General features: G+C 36.0%; 1 protein-coding gene across 26 annotated transcripts in view; it reads left to right on the top strand.

Annotated features, from left to right (window-relative positions):
- Positions 1 to 21,733, top strand: part of CREM (cAMP responsive element modulator) — a 72,408-nt gene that overhangs the window by 23,564 nt on the left and 27,111 nt on the right. For 12 of the 26 annotated variants that reach the window (XM_027591897.2, XM_027591891.1, XM_027591893.1 and 9 more), the window contains 3 exons: positions 13,901 to 14,047; positions 17,445 to 17,542; positions 17,689 to 17,831. In XM_027591897.2, coding sequence (XP_027447698.1) covers positions 13,901 to 14,047; positions 17,445 to 17,542; positions 17,689 to 17,831 — 388 coding nt within the window. Of the gene's footprint in view, positions 1 to 8,145; positions 8,368 to 13,659; positions 13,758 to 13,900; positions 14,048 to 17,444; positions 17,543 to 17,688; positions 18,475 to 21,733 lie in introns of those variants that run through there. The other 14 variants (XM_027591914.2, XM_027591904.2, XM_027591901.2 and 11 more) reach the window with 5 other exon arrangements.

The following is a 21,733-nucleotide window of genomic DNA, read 5'->3' as shown; positions in this document are numbered from 1 at the left end:
AAGATTTTTGTAGCCTCATCTATCTTCTTTTTTTTTCTTTTTGTTGAAGTATTTTAAGCAGCTCTGCAGATCTCAGACATCATGTCATTTTACTCCTACTTACTTCTGGGTATGCAACTTGTAAAAGATTATGGACATTTTTTTATGTAACCAAATGTCACTGTCATACCTAATAAAATCAAGCATAATTCCTTACAATGATATGCACTTCTTATTCACATTTCCCCATTTATCTCACAAATGTGTAATCTACTCTGAAAGCAAGAGTGAGGACACCCTGAATTTTTCTTGTTGCAAGTCTCTTGGGGATTGTTAATGTCACCATGAAGATCTGGATAGGCGAGGTAATCCACATGGAGCCACTGGAAAGGATGTGCTTTAAAATATGCTTCCCAGAGATTCATTCCTTGTAGCTGCTGATGAAGCCTATGGGCCTGAGTTTGACACCTCAACTCTAAAAGCTAAATAACTTTTTTTTTTGTAAATGACCAGTTCTCTAGGTGTCAGCAAAGATGAAAGGAGCAGAATCACAGGAGTCCTAGAGCTTGAAGGAAGCTCTGGAGATCATCAGGGTCAGCACTGCCTCAAGAGAATTTGTTCTAATATAAAATTTAACCTTCCCATGGACCTGTTTATTTTTGGAAACAAGGAGACTATAGGGAGCAGAAAAAAACCACTTGGGAATGTTGTTCAAGGATTATGCTCTGCTAATCTCCTTTCTTATCCTGTCTGTTCTAAATGCAAACAGTATGTAAAGGAGCACTTCAGAATAAAGCCAGCCTGGCATGCAGTGAGGGATTGAAGTAGGAATGATTTAACAAAGGATACATTTTAATATATGAGCTGTATGTTTTCTGTTTCAATATGGTGGGAAATTAGAATGACATTCCTCATTGCTTTGGCTGGCTGTGCCAAAAATCCATCTTCTTGGTCCTAAGTAGGACCAGGAAGGATGTGGATGGCTATAAGAAAACAAAACAAATGAAACATTTGCTACTGATAATGTGTCAGCAACGTATTTGTATATTAAAGATGGTCGATTTGGTATATTTACTATCAGCTAAGTAGATCTAATTTAAGCTTAGTGTTCAATTGAATCTTGTTTTTCAACTTCAACATACTAATTCCCTTACATGAGTGACTCTTACTGAAGGAGAAGGAATGTACCTCTTAAGATTTTGAGGTAAAAATTTTCATTTCAGTATTGACTTTCTGTTGCTCCTTATTTTTATGTATTCCTTCCTCTGGCACTTTTTCATGGCTTTAATTTAATTTTTTTATATAATGTTTTACTTCACTTAGAATTCTCTCTAAAAATGAACAAAAGTTGGAAGAAAAAGTAAAACTCAATTTTTTTCAGTAAATGCTATATCTGTGTTGTATGATGTTCTTTAGTCAACTAATTCAAGAAAATATACTGTTTTAAAATGTAACCCATTCTTGGGGCGCCTGGGTGGCTCAGTCGTTAAGCGTCTGCCTTCGGCTCAGGTCATGGTCCCAGGGTCCTGGGATTGAGCCCCGCATTGAGCCCTGCATCGGGCTTCCTGCTCAGTGGGGAGCCTGCTTCTCCCTCTCCCACTCCCCCTGCTTGTGTTCCCTCTCTCGCTGTGTCTCTCTCTGTCAAATAAATAAATAAAATCTTTAAAATAAAATAAAATAAAAATAAAGTAACTCATTCTTGAAGATAACTCAGGGTTTGAGGGAGGTAAATTAAAAGTAATTTGTGAACTGCTAGTAGTTGGGACCATTTTGTTCCATTTGAACAAGAATTTATTGTATGTCCGTGCTCGTATTTTGTAATTTTGTCTATAGTAGCCAGCACATTTCTTTAAACGTTAGTTTTTGGCTTTAGAATGCATTCTTGTTTTCATCTTTGTGATAATACTTTGAATAAAATTTGATATTTCAAAGATAATTTAAGCAGATATAAAGCAGTCAAATTTTAGAAAAAGATTTTGCTTTTATGCTTATAATCAGAAAAAATGCTTACAAATTAGTTTTAATGTTGGAGAGATGTTAAAGATTTTCTGTCATTTATAATGATTTTCTATGAGGTTTGGATACCCTTTGTTTGATGTTCCAAGTTCTCCATAGAGAGAGGTGATTTGTCAGTAGCAATAATGGGAAAATGAGTATAAACAGTTATTCTTTTTACCCCTTTTCTCTATGATTTTTTTTTTCTAGTAAAAGAGTAGACTAGGGAAAGGTTTATAGGAGAGCTGTTATTTAAGGGGGATAGAGTTTCAGATTTGCAAGATGAAAATGTTCTGAATAATCTTTTTACAACAGTGTGAATATACTTACTACTGAACTATAAACTTAAAGATGGTTAAGATGGTAAATTTTATTCTACATTTTATTTACTACAATAATAAAAAACAGAACAACAAAAGGAGTAGAGTAGGCATTGAAATTTAAAGAAAAAGAATGTTAATTTTTGTAGTTTCTTCTTTGACTAACATTCAGTGGTTATTTACTTTGCCTGATTTTAATTTTTAAAGTTACTACAAGCTTTGTAAACCCCAAGCTGTTAAAAGAATTACATTTGTTAAAGGAATTACAAAACAGAGGCTTTTGGAAATTTTCACTTCATTGATTAATTATGATGACATCTTAATAGTGTTCTTAAGAAATGTGAGTTTTCTGAGCAGAGAGAAATCTCTAGTCGTTCTCCAAAAAGGCATGGGAGAGAAAAGCCTGCTTATGGTAGTGAATGTATTAAGTAGACACACTATCAGATAAGGATGATGCAAGCAGAAATAGTTCAGGAAAATTTACCTTTAAATAGGTATGTCCTATATAGCAGTAGACTTCTATTTTGGCAGATAATACCTTTTTAAAAAATAATGGTTATATATTTGATATCAGATATGTTAATATACCTTGATAGGTATTCTAGTGTAAGTTGGTCTCCTTAGGTCCTTAGAACTTTCTAGTTTTCCCTTTTTCAAGGGCTCATTTACTGCTTTGTACTTGGTATAAGGAAAGAGTCTTAATGTGTACATACATATACACAGTTTGAATTAAATGTAGTTTGTTTACCTAAAGTAGTGGTACAAAATATTTTTCATACTATATTTTAACACTAAAGACATAAAATTATTTTTTTTAAAGATTTATTTATTTTAGAGAGAGAGAGCATGGTGGGGGAGAGGGAGAGGGAGAGAGAGAACCCCAAGCAGACTCCCCGCTGAGCACAGAGCCTGATGTGGGGCCCTATCCCACAACCCTGAGATCACAACCAGAGCCAAAATCAAGAGTCAGCTGCCCAACCGACTGAGCCACCCAGGTCCCCTCAAAATTATTTTCCTAATGTTTATATATAATTTTAAATTAGTAATAGACTGAATTCTTTGATCTTCATAGATTAAGATGAAGGAGATGACATGTGTGAAGTGCAAGTACAATGCTTGGCACATGGTCGAAGTGCAGTAATTGTTTGCTTTGATCATTCTACTAACCTGCCTCAAATGGTTAGAATGGTAGCAGTTAGGCCAGTGGTTGCAATCAGGCTTTAAGATGAAGTGGCTTATGCTGATTTAAAAATAAAGGATAGACATTGAGGAGCGTATGTGCTATGGTGAGTGCTGTGAATTGTGTAAGACTGTTGAATCACAGACCTGTACCTCTGAAACAAATAATACATTATATGTTAAAAAAAAAAAAAAGAAAAGATCACAGGAAGGGAAAAATGAAGGGGGGGAATCGGAGGGGGAGACGAACCATGAGAGACTATGGACTCTGAGAAACAAACTGAGAGTTCTAGAGGGGAGGGGGGTGGGGGGATGGGTTAGCCTGGTGATGGGTATTAAAGAGGGCACATTCTGCATGGAGCACTGGGTGTTATATGCAAACAATGAATCATGGAACACTACATCAAAAACTAATGGTGTAATGTATGGTGATTAACATAATAAAATAAAATAATTAAAAAATATGTTGTATTAGGAATTCATTTGAAAGTAATATAAGTCTACTTAGTATGCTTAAATAGACCTCCAGAGGGTTTAGAAAAGGAAAGATATGGGCGCCTGGGTGGCTCAGTCGGTTAAGCATCTGCCTTTGGCTCAGGTTGTGATCCCAGGGTCCTGGGATAGAGTCCCACATGGGGCTCCCTGCTATGCGGAGAGCCTGCTTCTCCCTCTGCCTACCTCTCTGTCTTTCATGTATAAATAAAAAAATAAAGTCTTTAAAAAAAATAATTCGTAGTTTTTTTTTTAAGATTTTATTTATTCATTTGAGAGAGAGAGACAGAGAGAGGGAACACAAGCAGGGGGAGTGGGAGAGGGAGAAGCAGGCTCCCTGCTGAGTGGGAGCCTAATAAGCAATATTCTCAATTGATACCATGAACTTATTTTAAATGGTATATTTTATGCTCCTAAATTTTTGTACTCTGCATTTCTTTTAAAGGGATTTTAAAACATTGCAAGAATTTCTTTATGCCATTTTGGCTCCGGAAATCTAAAATACAACTTATTACTAGATTTTAGATTTCATGATAAGACCAAGTATAATGCTTTTTTAGGAGCTAAATTCTTAGACTTGTCTGTGTATGAACTCTGACCTTTGGACTGAAACTGAAAAAACTTAAGGATGCAGTTTAGTCTAGCCATGTTTTGTCACTGATTCAGATTTTGGCTTATTTTTATGTAAATGCTTGATTCTTCTTTCCCCACCTGAATTTTGAGGAAGACTTTAAAAAGTATTTTAACCTTTCCAAATCAAAGGATTAATACATGTAAATTGTTTAAACTCCAAATTCTTGACTAAATTACTTAAATGCGACAATAATAAAAATAACAAAAGTGAGTATTGGATACTCATTATATGCCAGGCACTTTGACTCTGTCCTCACAACAACTCTAGAAAGGTACTGCTTTCATTCTCCTTAGCAGTTGTGGAAAATAAGGTATAGACAGACTGAACGAATAACTTGTCATAGGTCACGCAGCTAGTAAGAGGCAAGGCCAAAATTAGAACCCAGGCAGTCTGGCTTTACATTTAATTAAGCACTCTACTCTTTATTACTTGTAATACATAGGGTACTCAGTGTTGAACGGGACCATATATGGGGCATTACCTTGGAAATTCCATAATAATTGAATATAATAATAGATGTTATATATTGTTACTGTAGAGAATTGTACATGTACATATGTATATATATTGTGTACACACATATATGTACTGTATACTCTTACTCCTTCATTATTCAGTGGCAGATTAAGATAGTTCCATATTTAGGTCTCAACTCAGCTTCTGATCTGGGGTATGTGAAAAGCATAGAAAATTTAAATTTTATCCATTTTGAAGTATTAGTAGTTGTTTCTATATAATTTCTGGCATCAGTAACCATTCTATGTGTTGAACCATCACTCTGGGGCCAAGAGTATGAGAGCACCCAGAGCTTTAGAATAACGTTTTATAAGATGATGAAGAAATCAGTCCCATTGCTTTGGTAAAATCCATTTATTGAGTGTTTTCCTGGCAAGAAGCCAGTTAATTATTATACCCACCAAATATGGGGCCATAGTTATTACTGTTTTTTGTGGGTGGTAAAAAATACATAAAATCTGCAGTCTTAACAAGTTTAAGTGTACAGTTAAGTGATGTTAATAATACATTGTTGTGAAACAGATCTCCAGGACATTTTCATCTTGCAAATCTAAAGCTCTATATCCATTAAACAAAAACTATCTTATTACCCCTGCATTCAGCCCTGGTAACTACCATTCTACCTTCTGTTACTGTGAACTTAACTACTTTCAGATACTTCATATAAGTGGATGCATCAGTATTTGTCTTTTTGTGACTGGCTTATTTCACCTAGCATATTATCCTCAAGGTTTTATCCATATCATAATCCGTAGTAGGATTTTTTTCCTTTGTAAGGCTGAATAATATTCCTTTGAATGTACATACCACATTTTATTTATTATTACTATTTTTTAAGAAGTTTATTTATTTATATTTTAAGTAATTTCTACACCCAGTGTGAGCCTCAAATCCACGACCCCAAGATTAGGAGTTGCACATTCTTCCACATGAGCCAGCAAGGTGCCCCTATTATTATAATTCTTAAGGTTTTTTTGGTGTTTTTGTTTGTGATTTTTGTTTTTGCCAGTTCAGTACTTTTAAGGACTTACACAAAGTTATTGGTAGAAGAAATAAAATAATTCAAGTGAATTGAAGTTTGCTTCATAGACATTCTTATATAGAGTTTTTTGCTCAGAAATAAAGATTAACATGAAGCTTGGCTAATAAGTGGTTTTAGGCATTCATTTTGTGGTTTCTGGCTTTTGGCATATACATTTCTTATTGATTATTAGAAATGATCTACATTATTGTTAAGAGTAGTTTTAATATTTACTGTTTGTTCTTACATGTGTTGGGTATAGGCCCTTTGGGCTCAGCATCTCAGTGAAACTTCATTATGTGCACTTACCACTTGCATCTATCTAGTAATTATGACCAGTTTTAGTTTCAGTCTTCTGAAACCAAATATAGGATTGATATTTAAAAGTTCTGGAGTTAAAATAATTTTAACTTCTACAAAGATAATATTCATTTTCATAGTACTTTTAAAATATGATAAATAAACACATATCGGATAGAATATAAACTGATGTTCCAACTGCTACAAATGGGAAACTAAAGATACTATACAGATTAGGTAGGAAAAACAAATCAGCTAAAGCATTTGTTTTTCAAAGGATGAAGAACCCCTAATTTTAATTTGTCCTCAAAAGATCATCACTGCTTATTGGAAATATAATGAAAATAGACTGTATAATTAATGATATAATTTTGATATTTGCTTTGCTTTCTGGAGAATTTTTTTTAAGATTTTATTTGGGAGAGAGAGAGAGCATGAGCGAGGGGAGGGGCAGAGGCAGAGGGAGAGGGAGCAGCAGACTCCTCGCTGAGTAGGGAGCCCGATGTGGGGCTCGATCCCAGGACCCCAGGATTATGACCTGAGCCGAAGACAGATGCTTAACAAACTGAGCCACCCAGGTGCCCCGCAAGAGGAGAATTTTTTTAAAAAGACTTAATATTCAGCCATTTACACTTACAATACCAGAAATGTGATTCACTTCCCCTTCTCATTTTATTTATAGATTTCAGACAGTATTTGTTTATGCTCTACACATACAAAAAACATGTGAGGCAACAGCATTCCCATGTAGTTCTCTTTAGAATTTTAACATAATAGATATAAAAATATGAGTCTTATGTGGTTAACTCTGTTATCAATAAATATTTTCAACTGAAATTCTCAAGGTAAAAATAAGTAAAAAAATTTTTTTTAATTTATTTGAGAGAGAGAGCGAGAGAGCATGAGCAGGTAGAGGGCAAAGGGAGAGAGGGAGAAGCAGACTCCCCACTGAGTGGGGTGCCTGATGTGGCACTTGATCCCAGGACCTGACCGGAAGGCAGGCGCTTAGCCAACTGAGCCACCCAGGCACCCATAAAATTAAGTAAAATTTAACTGCATTGAGTTTTGCAATCTGTTAGCCAAACTTAAAAAAAAAAAAACAAACTCAATGGGAAAGAAAGACAGTAAAATGAAACCAACTCTACATTTTTCATTTTGGGTTGTCTTTAGTGCAATTAAGCACAACTTTAAAAAAATAAAATATTATTTTACATCTTTATTCAAGTGTTCACTTTCTACATTTTTCATTTTGTGTTGTCTTTGGTGTAATTAAGCACAACTTTAAAAAAATGAAATATTTTGCATCTTTATTCAAGTGTTCACTTTCATTATTTTCCTATTTTCAACCATAAAATATTTGAAATATTCTGTAAACATTTTTTTTTCTCACAGAAGAACAGAAACAGACTCTTTTAAGAATCTTGTCTTAATACACAGAAATCAAGATAGTTTTCCAACTTCTTGTTTAGAGTATTAGTGGATTTTAATTGTAGTCCTTAAAATTAAAATAGGTAAGGTATAGATTTTATTTCTCAGCAGAATTGATAGCGAAATCTGCTATATTGTGAATTCACATTTTTTTTCATCCTTTATTAACCCTCTTGAATGCAGGCCCAGTAGCTCTGTGACATTTGCAGCTGTACTGTGACATCATAAACCCCATCATAAGGGAACCTAGCTACGGACTGGAGGGAGTCTACTAGGTGCTAATCAAGGGCTGTGTTACAACATTGTGAGGTTTTCCCAGTTACAAGTGTCATTATAAGGACTTTTTTTAATTGCAGAGCCAAGTAAGGCTGTCAATTGCATCATCTTAACTTCAGATTAACTACTGTCTGTAGTGGGGTTGTTGGTGGATGTGGTGGCATCAGCATAATCTATGTTTCAGGCATCCTGTAGAAGAGGATTATTCAGGGGATCTGGAAAAAAAGGTAAATTATGTCTATTATGAGTTCGTTCTACACACTTTTAGAGCCTCATAAAAAGAGGTATAAAAATTAAGAAATATAAAATATACCCATTTTATTTATTTTTTTGAGCAGCTGCCTACATGATTGTTAGAAAGTGATGAATATACTCATAGATCTTCCTCTGGCCTTCTCCTTCTCTTCATTTAGGCTTTTTATGCAAACGTTCCCTCCTCTGAGAAGCTTTCCACAACAGGTGTATTTTGTTTAGTCTCCTTCCACACTACCCCTGCCTTGTAACTCTGATTCCTTACCTTGCTTCATTTTTCTTTTGAGAATTTAACACCAACAAAAATGATGTATTTGTCTTAATCTATTTTCTGTCTCCTTCTGATTGAGGAGACATTGTTCATTGCCATGTCCCTACTGTCTAGACTGGCCCACACAGCAGGCTCCTGATAAGTATTTGTTGAGAGAATGAAAGAATGAGTTAATTCATAAGTATGACCAGTTTTTGTGATATTTTTTGCATATTAAGTCTTAGAATGAATATTTGATGTTTATAAGAAATGTTTCTTTATTTTTTTTTTTTAAGATTTTGTTTATTTATCTAAGAGAGAGACCGAGATAGCAACAGAGATAGTGAGAAAGAGCATGAGCGGGGAGGAGGGGGAGAAGCAGGCTCCCCGCTGAGCAGGGAGCCTGACATGGGGCTCGATCCCAGGACCCTGGGATCACGACCCGAGTTGAAGGCAGACGCCTAACCAATTGAGCTACCCAGGTGCCCCAGAAATATTTCTTTATTTCTGCCTGCAGTATGCGTATTTTTGTTTGTGTCCCTATACTAGCATCTTTTAGGAAAAACTATTCTCTTCTTTTCCAGAGCTGCTTTAGAATTCTATTTCCACATTAGGAATAAAGTAATTATAATGCTCTTAATAGATTGCTCTTTCTTAGTATTTCTCAGATCTTTGTTTTCTAGCTCTAAAGCATTATGCGACTACACAATTCTTCTTGCTTATTAACGTATCCACCTAGTTACCCTACCATTGCTTTCAATCTAGCCTACCTAAAACTGAATCTGCCACCTTACACAAAACAAAAAGATGCTCCTTTCTTTACCCACTTTTGACTTTGGAGCCTCCACACATGTTCTTGAATCATTGCCAGTGTTCCTTCTATGCCATGTGTGTACAGTATCCTCCTTCAAGGATGCCGTAGATTCCATTGTGGCCCATGTGCTCAGTATAATAATATAATAATACTGAGATGCTAAAGGTAGGGAGCCTCATGAATTTTTTTTTTTTTTAATGAGTAACAGTGAGGTTCAGCTTGTTCACTCTACCAATACAGTGATAGGCTTTAATACTAGTCACCAGCTTTGGCAAAACCAGTGAGAATAGAATGCCTGGATATAGAATGTGTCTCTATATAAGGGTTTTTTGTTTTTTAAGGATACATCTGAATTCTCTAGAGTATGTCATTTATGCAGGTTCTCAGCCTCTCTTCCCACAGTTTAACAAAAGGGTTGTCTCATGAGCGTTTGCACTGCCCAGAGTTTGGACATAGAGAAGTTTCACTGTAGTTATAGAATTCCTACAACTTATCTCCAGAATGCTGGGAGTATAGTTTTGTGTTAGCGGCTCCAGCTCCTTTTCCACAGCAGGTATTCTTGACACTAAGCCATTTTAATAGTGATTATTTAATAATTTAAAATCCTGAAAATTATACTTGAAAGGTAATTAAGGCAACTTAAAGCATGATTTGTATTTATGAAAACCTCACAGATCTTTTTTTTTTTTAAGATTTTATTTATTTGAGAGAGAGAGAGCTCATGATGGGGGAGGGTCAGAGGGAGAAGCAGACTCCCTGCCGAGCAAGGAGCCCGATGCTGGACTCGATCCCGGGACTCCAGGATCATGACCTAAGCTGAAGGCAGTTGCTTAACCAACTGAGCCACCCAGGCACCCAAAACCTCACAGATCTTTCTTGAGTTGTTCAGTTCTTCAGAATATCTAATGTCTTTAAAGCTGGGGTACTTCTGCACAGAAGATGAATGTGGGCACTATCCACCATCCCAATCCACAGGTCCAGTCTGTAATACTGGGAGTGCTCTTGGGTATAATTCATATTCTATTTCACTCAGTCTCGGACTCACAAACTCTCTGTCAGCGTTTTGGATATGGTGGTTCTGGCTGCACTGCAGTGCTGTGGTTGAAATCACAGCCTGCTTCAATGCTCCGTTCTTTACGCTGTGAGCCAGGGCCTGAGGGCTACATTCGGATAGAGCAGCAGTTCTCAAAATGTGGTGTGCAGAACCCTAGGGGAGACTCTGAGGAGACTTTCAGGAGGTTTGGGAGGACTAACTGTTTTCATAATAATGCTAAGATTTATTTTCCTTTTTCATTGTAATGATATTTACACTGATGGTTAAAAACAGAAGAGGGTGGGAGTAAAGCTGTTGGTGCCTTAGCATGAGTCAAGTCAGTGGCATCAGACTATACCAGTAATCATTGTATTCTTCACTGCCATTCACTTGCAGTTAAAAAAAAAAAAGTTTCATTTAAAATACCCCGATGAAGCGGTAAATATTACCAATTGTATCAAACCTTGGCCCTTCAGCACATGTTGTTTTAATATTCTGTGTTATGAAATTGGTATGTTTACTGAAAGCATTTCTGCTGTGTAGTAAAGTGTTCTTGAAGAAAAAACACTTGTGTAATTGTTTGAGTGGTGAAATGAACTAGCTGGGTTTTTTTCCACAGGACGTCAGTTTTCTCTAAAGAATAGCCAATAGCCAAACTATTGCTATTCAAACTTGAGTGTTTGGAAAAGATTTTCTTAAAAGCAAATGAAGTAAGCTTGTCACATCAAGGAAAACAGTTGACAGTGTTTATTGTCTATGATAAAATTCAAGCTTTTAGAGAGAAGTTTTGAATTTTGGAAATCCTGTACCTGCCATTGTGAGCTTGATAGCTTTTCAGTATTTATAGTATTCTGATGAGATTGATGTTGATTTTAATGAATGAGGTTTTCTGATAAAGTATCTTGAACTATTGTCAGGTTTGGGAGATCTGCTTTTAATTCAGTGAGCCAATATTTTCCAAATAACTACTGTGTGATGTTACAGAATCATGCATGGGATCCATTCAAAGTGCAGGATTGGTCAATGAATTTTAATATAACTGATACGGTTTCAGATTCCACATTGCAACTGATCTTTATGAAACAACCACATGTTGAGTTTGGGTGTAGTAACAAAGAATAATATCCATGTTTTTTGGAAAGAGCTGTTGTAATGCTCTTCATTTTCCAATGATATATCCGTGTGAGGTCCAGATTTCCTTCACGTTATCGACTAAAATATTGCAACAGATTCAGTGTACAAGTAGGTATGAGAATTTAGCTGATTTCAATTAAACCAGACATTAAAAGAATTTATAAAAAAGTAAAACATTGTTACTCTGGTCACTAATTTTTTTGTTTTGGAAAATGTAATTATTTTTAATAAAATGCTATTTATGTTAGCATGTAGTGGAATTATTTTTAAGGTATAAAAAATTTTCAGTTTTGATTTCTAATATGGTAAATATTGATAATATAACCAGGTATGCTGGAGGTGGCTTGTGAGAGCCAATTGCCTGCATCTTTTTCCAACTTTGTGTTCAGTGTCATCTGTTGGTAACTTGAAATCTGCCATAGTTAGAGTTTCACATTACAGAAATCAGCAAACATTTCAAATCAAGATTCTCCCTTCCCCAACACTGATTGTTAAACTTTTACGGCGTCCGACTGGATATAAATCACATAAACGAGAGCTCTTTGAGTCATCAGTAATTTTTAAGAGTGTAAAGGTGTCCTGAGAGACCAAAAAGTTTGAGAATTATTTGTGTGGCAGAAGGAGTACCTTTTGGTAATTGGTCCCCAAAGAGGTGGATGCCTTTTTATTATTCACACAGATTTATCTTTTGTGCTGCTTTGTCATTTCTAGAATAAATCCTTCCATTGTTTTTTGTTGTTGTTTTTTGGGGTTTTTTAAACTTCTGGTTGTTAAATGTATTCTACCATGGTGTAATCTTTTTCTTTCCCCTAAAATCTAAGGTAGACAATAATACTCCAGGGGCAGGTGGGCTGAACTTGCCCCTTGGGCTATATATGTTGGGTGTCTCTGCCCTTTTCTGTCTATTATGCAGGCCTAGCTCAAGCTGTGGCTTCTACACAAAGCCTGTACTTATTGTTCAGACTCATTCTGATCTTTCTGTTCTGTATGCCCATGACTTTCATGGGCTGTACAATGGAGCAATTCGTTCTATACTGCTTGATGTGCTATTGTTTCTTAGGTGTTAGTTTTATCAATTTTACTTTCTACCCTAGTGCACCTAGTACAATGCTCATCACACAGGTTCTCTTGTATGGATGAAAGATTTTTACTTTTGGATTACCAAAGAAGCTTGCTTTCTAAAGGAAATGATCTTATAAATAAATCTTATAATTATTTGTTATAAGCCCAGATTTTAATAATTGTTTTAAAGTATAAGTAGATTGGAAATCATTGGTGTTTCTTAAAGTGAGGCCCTATACAGAGGCTTCCTTCAAAGTTTGTTTTAGAGCTTGTGGTTCTGCTACCATTCATGGTAGAAACTGGTAGTTTATTTCACTTATTTCATTTCCAAAGTCTTTGACTCTTGAGTAAGTCATAATGAATAGTGAGTGAAACAGTAAAATGAAGGAAAGTTTCTAAGATTACACTGGCCTGCCCGTAGGATTGTTGACTAATTAGCAAACTTGGCAGGTTTTGAATCCAGGGGGTCGAAGTACTGTGTTTTGCTGGTAAGGATCTCTGTTGAAAGCGCTCAGGGGTACTGGGAGATGGTTGTACTTTGTACAAGCTAAGGGATGGTTTTGGCCCTTTCTCTAGATGCTGGAGGTAGCAGGAAGGAAAGCTGTAAGAGGGACATCCCAGATCTAAGGCATGCATTTTCCCTGGATTAGACACATTAAGGGCATGAGAAGTCCTTGGAATTCCTCTGGCCTGTGCCTTTTTTGTGATTATGGGGACATAAAAGTAACTGTGATATTCATTAGTATAAAAGACAAGGCATTAGCTTGCATCTGAAGTAATACCAGAATATCCTATTTCGAACATTTCATTTATTAAAAAATAATTTACCATATTTAAGTTCTGTCTCCAATTTCTCTCAGGAAGTTGAAGAGGGTAGTTTATACTCTGGCCTAATAAGGGTTCACTGTTAATAGTGGTGAGGTCGTAGTGAGGTAGTTTAACTGCTTTAGAACTTTGTGCTTGGAACATTCTTAGCCATCGAAGCATGGGAACCGAAAGTGAGGCGCATGGGTTCTTTAATATCTGTCACATCAGAGAATGACTGTTCCAGGACAGTAGCCACCTCCTAATGGTAAGTAGCCCAGTGTAGTCATTTCTTAGAAGCAGGAGAAAGAAAGGAAAAAATGGCCCGTCATAATAGTGAATGGTATTTCTTTTACAAACCAAAACAGAAAATGAGCCAGCCTTAATCCTCAGTGGTGATCATTTTTGCAGGTTTCTGTAGCTGGATCAGGCACCAGAAGAGGCTCCCCCGCTGTAACTCTAGTACAGTTACCTTCGGACCAGACTGTACATGTCCAGGGAGTAATTCACACACCACAGCCATCGGTTATTCAGTCACCACAGATACAGACTGTTCAGGTCAGCTGCCTTCCTGGGTGATTTGTTCTTGACTTTCTTCAGGGTTTTTTTTTTTTTTTTTCCTTTTATTAATTTATCATCTTTTCCTTTATGTATGCTTAATTCTTTTTATTAGAAATTTGGAGGAATTTCCTTTTCCCATGTGAAGTGCATTGTGCCCTGCTAGATACATAGATTTGACTAGAGAGTTGCAGTTTTGTTGTTAGCTCTTAATTTACAGGATGAGTAATTGCCAGATGAGTAATTCTTTGAGTCGTTGCTCTGTGCTCAGACTCAGATTTATTTAGCTAAGCTCTCCAGTGGTGCTTAAAAATATTTTGAGGATTCTTTGAAGATGTCTGATAAACACAGCATATAAAGATTACTGTTTTCATAAGTACATTAGTAAGTAGGTGGAAGTTTAAGTTTATTTTTAATTCAATATCTGTAACTTGTAGGAAACATAAGTATTATTGTTACCTTGGTATTATGCTTCTACATCACCAGCCCCTCTCAGATAAAACCTTGGTTTTTGTAGACATGATTATTATGGTTGTGATCCAGAGATATGTTTTTAAATTTATTATTATCAGAGTTGATCACAGATCCTCAACATTTCTTGAAGCTAAAACATTTTTTTGCATCAATAGATGTAAATTAAGTATGAATTTTTTAAAGTTTTTATTTTAATTCCAGTTAGTTAACACACAGTGTAGTATTAGTTTCAGGTGTACAATATAGTGATTCAGCACTTCCACACAGCACCTGGTGCTCATCACAGCAAGTGCACTCCTTCATCCCCATCACCTATGTCACCCATCTCCCCACTTACCTCCCCTCTGGTCACCATCAGTTGTTCTCCATAGTTAAGAGTCTCTTTCGGGCGCCTGGGTGGCTCAGATGGTTAAGCGTCTGCCTTCGGCTCAGGTCATGATCCCAGGGTCCTGGGATCGAGTCCCGCATCGGGCTCCCTGCTCCTTGGGAGCCTGCTTCTCCCTCTGCTTCTCTCTCTCTCTCTCTCTCTCTCTCTCTCTCCCCACCTCTGTCGCTCATGAATAAATAAATAAAATCATTAAAAAAAAAAAAGACTGCAACATCCTTTAAAAAAAAAAAAAAAAGAGTCTCTTTCTTGGTTTGTCTCTATTTTTTTTCCCCTTTGCTTGTTTTGTTTCATAAGTTCTACATAAGTGAAATCATGTGGTATTTGTTTTTCTCTGACTGGCGTATTTAGCTTACCATTATTATACTCCCTAGCTCTACCCATGTAGTTGCAAATGGCAAGGTTTCATTCTTTTTATGGTTGAGTAATATTCCATTGTCTGTATAGACCACATCTTTATCCATTCATCGACTTGATGGACACTTGGGCTGCTTCCACAATTTGGCTCTTGTAATAATGCTGCTATAAACATAAGTCTTCAGGGATCCCTTTAACTAGTGTTTTTATATTCTTTGGGTAAATAGTAGTGTGATTGCTGGATTGTAGGGTAATTCTATTTTCCAGTTTTTGAGGAACCTCCACATTGTTTTCCAGAGTGACCACACCAATTTGCATTCCCACCAACAGTGTGCCAGTGTTCCTTTTTCTCCACATCGTACAAACATTTATTGTTTCTTCTGTTGATTTTAGCCATTCTGATAGGTGTAAGAATGCGTTTTTCAAAGCATACTTTTCTTGGTTATTGAATTTATTTCTGTTCCTTTTTTAGGTCAGTTATTATCCTTTAGATGTTGAAATTATTTGAACATAGTTGATGACAAAAAGATTGGTGAGGAAAACAAGGGTGTGCACACGTAATCAGTCTTGTCCCTTGCATGTTTGGCTACCGTTTATTGCAGAATAAGGTTGCAACTTGATATTTGAAGTAATAAATCCACATGCATTAAAAGCTTAGTTAGCTTTGCTACACAGGTATCTTTTCAAAAGAGTAAGAATCATTCTTAGCATTGTCTCTTTTTCCCATAATGACCCTTGATTCCAAGAGTTTCTTTTTCTGACCCTAATTATAGAACAAGAAAATTCTTCCATTCTCCTTTTTGAATTATGACTTTTATTGGGGTGCAGATATTTCTGCTCTAGATATTTCCGGCTGCTATTGGAAGAAAGTATTATCTTATTTTCAGTAGGCTTTTTTGGATTTTGTTAAGTAGGTGATTTAATTATCTTAGTAGACGTAAGTGCCAGTAGATCTTGTCTTAGAATTCCTGTTTGTTGAACAATGGTCGTCACTTAATCTGTCTGCATGAACTTCAGCTTTCACCTTTCTGAAGTGGGTAAAATAGTATCCTACCTCACATAGGGGGATTGTTATGAGTTTATGAGAGATGTGTGAAAGCCCAGTGTAAAGTGATAAATGTTTGTTGATGATATATGATTGTTGATTGCAACATTTTTTCTAAGTTCTATTCATTGGTGCCTATGCTTATGTGTAGGGTGTCCATGACCAGAAATGCATGGTCTTATGTTCCATTTTAAAATGCATCGCAATATCTAAACTGTGTGTAAGTGAACATTATGTACCTCAGTGTGCTTCAAGAATATATATTCCTGCTTGCATTGTTGACATTTAAACAAGTTTTTTTTATTTTGCCCAAATCAAATTCTTGTGTTATTGTAATATTAAGTGAGTTTTATAAACTCAGAACTACCCTAAGCCCTGAATGATAATGGCAAAGTATATTGAGAGCCATCATGTTATTGTAGAGACTCATTATTTTAGTTTTCAGACTTTCCTTGAAATCCTGTGATTAAAAAAAAAAGAAGGAAATCCTGTGATTATTATGTGACTCGAAAAATGAAATCATGCTTAAAACTCTGATCTTTCTTTTGAGGAGAAATTCCTTATTTTGACCTTCAAGACTTAAGCAGCATCAAGCCCCACCCTACTTCTTGTCCTATAAATCCTAACTTTAATCAGGCTTGGTTACTTGTTTGCTTCTCTGAACCTATCTAATGTCTAGTTTGAAGACCCAACTCAAGTCAGCTGAGGTATTGTGAAGAGGGCAGTGAGGTTGAGATGCTTTTTTCTGCCTCTGTCACTAGCTCACTCAATCCCCGCTGGATTTCTAAGAGTAGGTTTAGGGTGGAGATCTTAAGTCTTCAGTATCTTACATGTGGGTAGTCCTTTCCTGTGAAGCTTCACCTGCCATGCCAACCACTTTCATTTGCCTTTCTGTAGCATTTATTATCCGAACCATTCCTGTCCACACATACCTGCTCTGCAGCTGAAATGTGAGTGTCTTTGCTCCCTTTGCTAAGCCAGGTGTGAGCTGCAGTAGTGCAGGTGCAGTGTGTTCTGTTGCTGGATGCTTTCCCAGCACCCGGCTTGGTGCTGCACACCTAGAACCTTAAGCACCATTTTTTGAATGAAGGAGATCATATATTTTATGATGCATTTCAGAAACTCTTGTATTGTAGGTAGCAACAATTGCAGAGACAGATGAGTCTGCAGAATCAGAAGGTGTAATTGATTCTCATAAACGTAGAGAAATCCTTTCACGAAGACCCTCTTATCGGTAAGTTATTTAAGTTTCCTACTATAATGATACCTTTTCCAAAAAGAGAGAATGATTATGTATCAAACAATTCTTCCATTATAGCTTTTCTGTCTTAAATCTCATTCATATATCTTGATTATTTCTGTTGTCAAATTATGTTTTAGAAAAATACTGAATGAACTTTCCTCTGACGTGCCTGGTGTTCCCAAGATTGAAGAAGAAAAATCAGAGGAAGAAGGAACGCCACCTAACATCGCTACCATGGCAGTACCGACTAGCATATATCAGACTAGCACGGGGCAATACAGTATGTATGCTGCAATTCGCTATGATACAGTGCTAGCTTTAAGTCTTCTCTAGTTACATTGAAGCAGCTTGGGTTTGGCATTCAATTGTTCCATTTTAAAATGCATCGCAATATCTAAACTGTGTGTATATATAGAATGAAAAGTACATGTTAAAGAAGTGAGAGATTTGTACTGACAGCTGTCATATACTTTTTGAAAAGTAAAAATATTTTACTGAGTATAGAAGAAAAATTTTGGGTAAAAATAAAGGGAGGCTTTGCCTATTTATATGTTTATATTCATGTCTGGTAAAAATTTAAAACTTACTGTTTTTTGTTGTCTTTATAAGATGCATGCAAACATAAGATATAAATGTCTGTATTTCATTCTTGTTGGCTTTTGTTACCAACAGTTACATATTATGCTTACTAATCTGAAAGAGGTACATAATGTTTCCTAAATTATGTTTTAAATGTAATTATGTTTTCACTACTCTTTGTTAATTTGTGCTGCAGCTTTTTCTAGAAGAGAATGGAAAAATGATTTATTTTTTAAAGCTATAGCAATTGGACAGATCATTTTATTTGAAATTTTAAACATCAAAAGCTGTAAATAAACAGATACATTCACATTTAGTCTTGTGCATTTTAATGGGTTGTTAATCCTGTGCTTTTTACTCTAATTAAAGCACTGATTTTTTTTCTCAAATCGAGTACATTTGATATACATAAAAATGCTTTAGTAAAAAACAAGAGCTAGGAAGAAAAGCAAAAAGGGAGAGGAAAAGCCAGAAAAAGGACAAAAAAGATTTAAAAAAAAAAGCTACTTAGGTAATGGAATATGTGTGGTATTAGATACTGTGTTGGTTTAAATATGATGGTAAAATTTTAGATACGTTTTCTGTTTTCCCTTATTTAAAAAATAGTAATACCTAGAAAAACTCTCAAGTCTTTAAGATGTGGCTGTTAAAGCAAAGGGTACTCTTTAATATATGGGAAGATCTTACCTAGTTGTTAGTTTTTTAGAGTTTTTTATTTTGGTGGTAGTAGATTTACAGTATTAAACTAATTCTCATTTGACAATTCTGGCTCTTCAGGTAGCTCCTACCATGATACCTAGCAGAACTGGGGTATAATTTGCCCACAGCTTCTAAGGGGTGCTGAGTGGGCATGTCCCAAAGTCAATGTTAGCAAAAGGAAACTCCCCCCTGTCTCTGTAAAGTGTTAGATCTTGAGGTTTTGCTGTAATTTTTTTTTTTTTTTTATTACTTCTCTGATTTCTATACCTTTCTGTCTGGCCCAGCGGGAATAGATGGTGGGAATTTTAGAGGTGTAAATCAGGGTTTGCCAGCTGGCAGGCCTCTGCACGGCAGCACGGAGGTAGAGGAGTGTGGGCTCCTCGTACTCCCTGGAGTGGCTGGGCAGAGTTTGGAGCTGCTGGAAACTCTTGGTTTTTCAGGTCTGGTCTTAAGCAGTGGGCTGTACACATACTATCATTTTCTTTTGTGGCATGATAGGAAAAAGGTTGGAAATTACTGATGAAATAATGCTAAGACTCATTAAAATTTGGGGGGTGACCTAAGATGCTTTCATCTTAATTTTTTTTTTTTTTTGTATTCATTTGAGACAGAGAGAGAGAGCATGAGCAGGGGGAGAGGCAGAGGGAGAGGGAGAAGCAGGCTCCCCGCCGAGCCAGGAGCCCGATGAGGGGCTCGATCCCAGGACCCTGGGATCATGACCTGACCGAAGGCAGACATTCAACCATCTGAGCCACCCAGGCGTCCCTAAGATGCTTTCATCTTAAACATTTCTTTGGCATATCCCAACACTGTTTAGGAATTTATAGAAGTGGTGATCTCTGTACAAGTGATATGGAAGGGGATGCTGTAGGTTGTTTTGCCTAGGTTATTAGTTGAACTTTTGAAATTGTGAAAACATTGGGTTGAGAGAACGTTGAAGCTAGAAGTGATGTGGGGAAGGCTCCAGGTCCTGCCATTCACTAACTGGATCAGATAGAGAAGTTTTATTTTCCCATCTTGGGGTCTTTGAAGTGGGAGTAATACTAAAATTGCCAAACTCTGGAGTTAGTGTGAGGACAAAAGGAAATAATAGGGAAAAGTGGTAGAAAACAGACATGCTATTTTTGACACAAAATAGAAATGTAAGGCAGTGTCTCATATGTGAACTTTACTTCCAGGTAGCAGCAAAGCCTGTATTTCTTGTGCTCTGAGTACATGCACTTGCAGCAGGAGCCTGGCAGGAGACTGATGTCACTGTGGGTGCAGGGTGATGGGAGTAGAGTCAGGAGTTACGGTTGAGAACAGCAAATCGAAAGTTTAGAAGTTAGATGTTTATCTGTTTGCCACGTTAGAGGTCATGGACTGTCTCTTACTGAGGTTTCTTAATTTAGACCCATACAATATGATCCTGGCGGGTATTAAAAGTTGTGATTATTCTGTATGTGCTCTCTGCAGGTAGAAGTTGCCATTTTTATTGCTTCATGAAAAGTGATGACTGCCTTTGCTAAAAATGCATCTCTTAGACGTTTAGTGACACTTGTGTTGATAATTCTTTCTTCTGAGAGGTGAATACTAACATTAAAAGTGTTTAAAAGACATTTACTTTGATTGGAGGGTAGATGTATATTTACACATACACAAGATCTATTTTCATTAATCAGATTTCTTAGTAGGAATCTTAACAGATATTAATGTTTTAATGTTGTTCCTGGATATCTAAAAAACAAAATAATTACTGGTGTCCTTTGGTTTTTAGACTTTTATTTTACTAGAATTTCTGGAGATTATTCTGGGTTATTTGCATGTATCTGTTTTTGAGACCCTCTCATAACCTTTTATTGTAAAATGTGTTTTTGTAGGTTTAATTCTTTCTTCAACTTTTATTTATGGATGACTTTCCCCCAAGCTTTGCTTTGTTTTTTTTTCAAAGATTATTATCTTAGATTACTTATTTTTAATTTAGTATAATGAGGTAGTTGGAGTTAAAAACAAAAAGAACTAAAGGACTGTGTGTGTCAAGGTTGAAGAAATAAAATAAAATTGAGCGTACTCAGGCTTTCTCATATACAATCAGTTATATTTTTAATAGTCAAAAGTTAGATATTTGACAGAAGTTGGCCTTATTTTTTCAACTTTTGAAAAACTCACAAAAACTAAGAAGTGAAAGTTAGAATAGTCTACTCCCTGGGAGTAGTAAAAATAACTCTAAACAGACAGGGATTCATTATTGCAACACCAAGAAAGTAAGCTATACTTGCAAAATCTTTACTGGAAGTACAGATCTTAGTGATGGGTTTGCTGTAAGCCAGTTAAGTCATTCTGGCCAAAGAAAATTTGTTTTGTCTCAAGAGAATATTTCTGAAAGATAGCAGTTCAGATAATCTCAGAATTAGCAAAGAATGTTACTTGTTGCATAAGACATTTAAGATCTGCATTAAATGGGAATGAATTTCATAAACATAGTAAAAGTAACTACAGAAATTTAAACGTTTGCAGTTTCCTAATTCATTAAATTTTCTCTAAAGACAAAGCCTTTTTTTTTTCATCCATCACTCTGCTATATCTGACCTCTTCCCTTACCAATTAAGGACTATCACCCAAGATTATTTATTTTCTAAATGTCCCTTGTCTCTTTGCTTGTCCCTACTTTATTTTACTAGGAACCTTGTTAGAGTGAATCTCTATTAACCCATCTTTATGGGTTGGAATTCTTATACACTAAAGGTAAGTGGGTCAATCCAAAATCCACCATTATAAAAAGAGATCTGTGTGAACTTTGTGGGCTACTTAAAGAATTCAGAATTCTCAGGAGACTCCTATGAATAAACACCATAAAAGGAATTTGCATGATAGGTGTACACATTCTAAAGTAAATGCAGTTGTATTTATAACTCTTAGTAGTGA

The sequence above is a fragment of the Zalophus californianus genome, chromosome 9, assembly GCF_009762305.2.
Source record: "Zalophus californianus isolate mZalCal1 chromosome 9, mZalCal1.pri.v2, whole genome shotgun sequence".
Classification (NCBI taxonomy): Eukaryota; Metazoa; Chordata; class Mammalia; order Carnivora; family Otariidae; genus Zalophus; species Zalophus californianus.
The sequence above is the reverse complement of the archived record's forward strand: the minus strand, read 5'-3'. Positions and strand labels throughout refer to the sequence as shown.